The sequence below is a fragment of the Nanorana parkeri genome, unplaced genomic scaffold, assembly GCF_000935625.1.
Source record: "Nanorana parkeri isolate BGI_ZX_2015 unplaced genomic scaffold, ASM93562v1 scaffold2772, whole genome shotgun sequence".
NCBI classification, from domain to species: domain Eukaryota; kingdom Metazoa; phylum Chordata; class Amphibia; order Anura; family Dicroglossidae; genus Nanorana; species Nanorana parkeri.
In genome coordinates, this window is record NW_017309040.1 from 104,369 (window position 1) to 107,610 (window position 3,242).

The following is a 3,242-nucleotide window of genomic DNA, read 5'->3' on the forward strand; positions in this document are numbered from 1 at the left end:
ACCAGGGAGAAGGGCCTTCCAAGAGGTGGACAGGAGCTATTCAGTATCATTGGAGACTAGAGAGAAGGGCCTTCCAAGAGGTGGACAGGAGCTATTCAGTATCATTGGAGACCAGGGAGAAGGGCCTTCCAAGAGGTGGACAGGAGCTATTCAGTATCATTGGAGACCAGGGAGAAGGGCCTTCCACTCTCAATGATAGAAGGATCCACAATTGTGGTGACTTCTTAGGTTGGCTAACTGGGATTTGTCCAGCCCTGTCTTAAGTGCAGTATGTTATCAGCCAGAATCAATTTTCTTATAAATACCCCCAAAAAAGTGCTTCTTGACAAGAACAGTATACAATTGGTACCCATTTACTCTCTTCTCTGGTGGAAGAGAACAGTACATATTGCATGTATGTGCCAGAAAACACAGTTCCTTAGCTTTCTATACAAAAATCCAATGTGCTCTTCAATATTAACAGCTGGTGGGCTTCCATGATTCTTGTGACCTTCATACTAACAGCATTGCATTCCCGCGTGACACTTTACGCTGCCAGACGTCCATGATATGAAGCGCCTCGTGGATGTGCATTCATTTCTGGAGTGTAGAGTCATTTGTTTCCACCGCATGCAGAATAATGTATCTGCTCCAGATAAAGTGCCGATAGGGATTTCACAATACTTACATGTTTTTCACATTAGGCCTCCGTCATACACGGGATTGTTTTGTAATGTATCCAAAAAGTAAACCAGAGTGCAAAATACTTTTGAGAACTTTCCCTGTACAATTCTGTCGGGAAAGGAGAATAAGCCAGAACTATGAGGAAATGTAATTAGACATCATCGATATACCTTCCCGGCCAACGTCTGATGGGTACCTAAGCCCGGGCACCACTTCTGTGGTGGTCACCTCATTTCAACCAACCTTCCATCAGAGCGTTGAGGTGTTTATATTGAGAAACCCCTGAAAACCCCCCTTGACTTCGTTCTCACACAAAAGTATTGCAGTCCTTGATGACGGGCGAAGTGGGGAAATAGTGTTTTTGCGTGCAGCGTTCCAGGGAGCTAGAACTACGTATGTGTAGCATACACCTGTCGGGCGTCTTGCTCTTGCGGAAATAGCTCCAGCAGCACAGAACCCTCAGAAACTCTCTTCTCATGTCTTTGCTCCTCATCGTGTAGATGAGAGGGTTCAGTGCCGAATTCAAGGTGGCCAACCCAAAAAAGTAGTCAGCTTTGTAAAGGATGGAGCAGGACTTCACTCTGCAAGACACGTCCATGAGGAGAATGATGAAGGCCGGGAGCCAACAGACTATAAAGACTCCAAGGACTATGGTAACTGTTTTTAGGAGGGCGAGAGTCTGCGGCGCTGCGATCTCAGCATGGCTGGACTTCACAACGCAATATATACGGACGTAGAATATAACGATGGATAACAGTATGGCGGTGAAGATAGTTACTATGAACAGGATGTACTTTTTGGCATATAGGGGAAATACAAAGGAGCACTCATCCAAGTTTCCAATACAGTTCCATCCAATGATAGGTAGGCCCCCAATCACCATGGAGATAACCCAGCAAGCTCCAATCAAGATGATCATCCTGCAGTTCCTGTCGCTGCTGTAGACCTTGACCTTGGTGATGGCCACGTGCCTCTCAATGGCGATGGCCAACAGGCAAAAGACGGAAGCGGCCAGGGTTGTGAAGGCCGTGCCCTCGCGGATGAACCACGCCACCGGAGTCAGGCTGAGGGTCCTTTTGCCAGACAGCAAGATATTGGCGATGTAGGCACATCCCGTGAGGAGGTCCGAAAACGCCAGGTTTCCGATGAAGAAGAACATGGCCGAGTGGAACTTCTTGTTGCGCAATACGGAAATGAGGACGAGGATGTTCTCCAGGATAATGATGCAGCAGATGATGATGAAGATGATGGAGATGACGGAACGGGAAGAGCTCTCTTTGTGTAGCCCCTTGGTGTAGTTGTAATGTTCCAAAATCTTGGATACGTTCAGGTACTGCTGGTATATGCTCATCTTGGCTGTTTGGGTGGAGCCTGGTGTATGGGATTACACCGGCAACGGATCAGCGCTGAGCCACGAAAGGAACATTTACTCCATTCTGGTCCGGAAATATCTCGAAGGTTCTGAAATGACAAATATGATGAGAGAGAGTAAGAGACCGATACAAATAGGTGACATAGTTACATTGTATTGGAGGCTGACATAAGTCCATCAAGTCCAACCCATTGCGTGTATGCATGTGATTCTGCTTGTGTATGCGTGTGTACAAGTCCCCGTGTGATCTTTTTTACTGGTACCTGTACCCCTGTATGTTCCGGTCTCTGAGGAAGGTATCTAGATGCTTTTTGAATGTTTCAACACTCTCAGCTGATACCACTGCCTGTGGCAGAGAGTTCCAGACCCTGACCGCTCTGACTGAGAAGAAGCCCCTCCTCCGCCCCTTGTGCTGAAATCTTTTCTCCACCAGTTTTAGGTGGCGGCCTCTCGTCCTTGTTGGGGAGTTTACCGTATAAAGTTTATTGCTGATGTTGCATCTCTACCCAAACATTGCACATCAGAATCATGTCCCCTCCCCCCCTCATCTCCTCACTTCCAGCGTGCACAAGTTTAGATTTAGTAACCTTGTCTCATAGCTCTGGTCCTCCAACCCCTCCCCTCCTCCTTGTCTCATAGCTCTGGTCCTCCAACCCCTCCCCTCCTCCTTGTCTCATAGCTATGGTCCAAACATTCCATTTATAACACAGAACTCTGCTCGCTGTGTGTGCCGCAGCCTGGCCTTGTGTGCCGCAGCCTGGCCTGGTGTGCCGCAGCCTGGCCTTGTGTGCCGCATCCGTACATTGTGTGCCGCAGCCTGACATTGTGTGCCGCAGCCTGGCATTGTGTGCCGCAGCCTGACATTGTGTGCCGCAGCCTGGCCTGTTGTTATTCAATCTGTGGCGTACTATGACCCCCAAATCTTTTCCCCATTAATATGTATTCCGCTTGTCTGATTTTAACCCCAAAATACACAACTTTACATTTATCAACACTAAACCTCATCTGCCATATAGTTGCCCCTCCCCCTATTTCATATCATCAGCAAACACGGAAACACGGCTATTACCCCTCCCCCGATATCATTATTAAACAGGTTGAATAGTACGGGGCCCAGTACAAGACCCCCGGGGCAGATACACCACATCCACCGTCCTCCCTCCATGCAGAGACACCACATCCACCGGCCTCCCTCCATCCAGAGACA

At 48.3% G+C, this 3,242-nt stretch overlaps 1 protein-coding gene across 1 annotated transcript; it reads right to left on the reverse strand.

Annotated features, from left to right (window-relative positions):
• Nucleotides 1-970: 970 nt before the first annotated feature.
• S1PR2 (sphingosine-1-phosphate receptor 2) lies at nt 971-2,120 on the reverse strand. The gene has a single exon (XM_018574154.1). It carries the CDS (start codon nt 2,012-2,014, stop codon nt 971-973), a length of 1,044 nt encoding a protein of 347 aa, XP_018429656.1. The 5' UTR covers nt 2,015-2,120.
• Between the last annotated feature and the right edge of the window lie 1,122 nt (nt 2,121-3,242).

What these genes read in the sequence shown, in the direction of transcription:
- S1PR2 (XM_018574154.1), bottom strand. Translation starts at nt 2,014, where the DNA reads ATGAGCATATACCAGCAGTACCTGAACGTATCCAAGATTTTGGAACAT.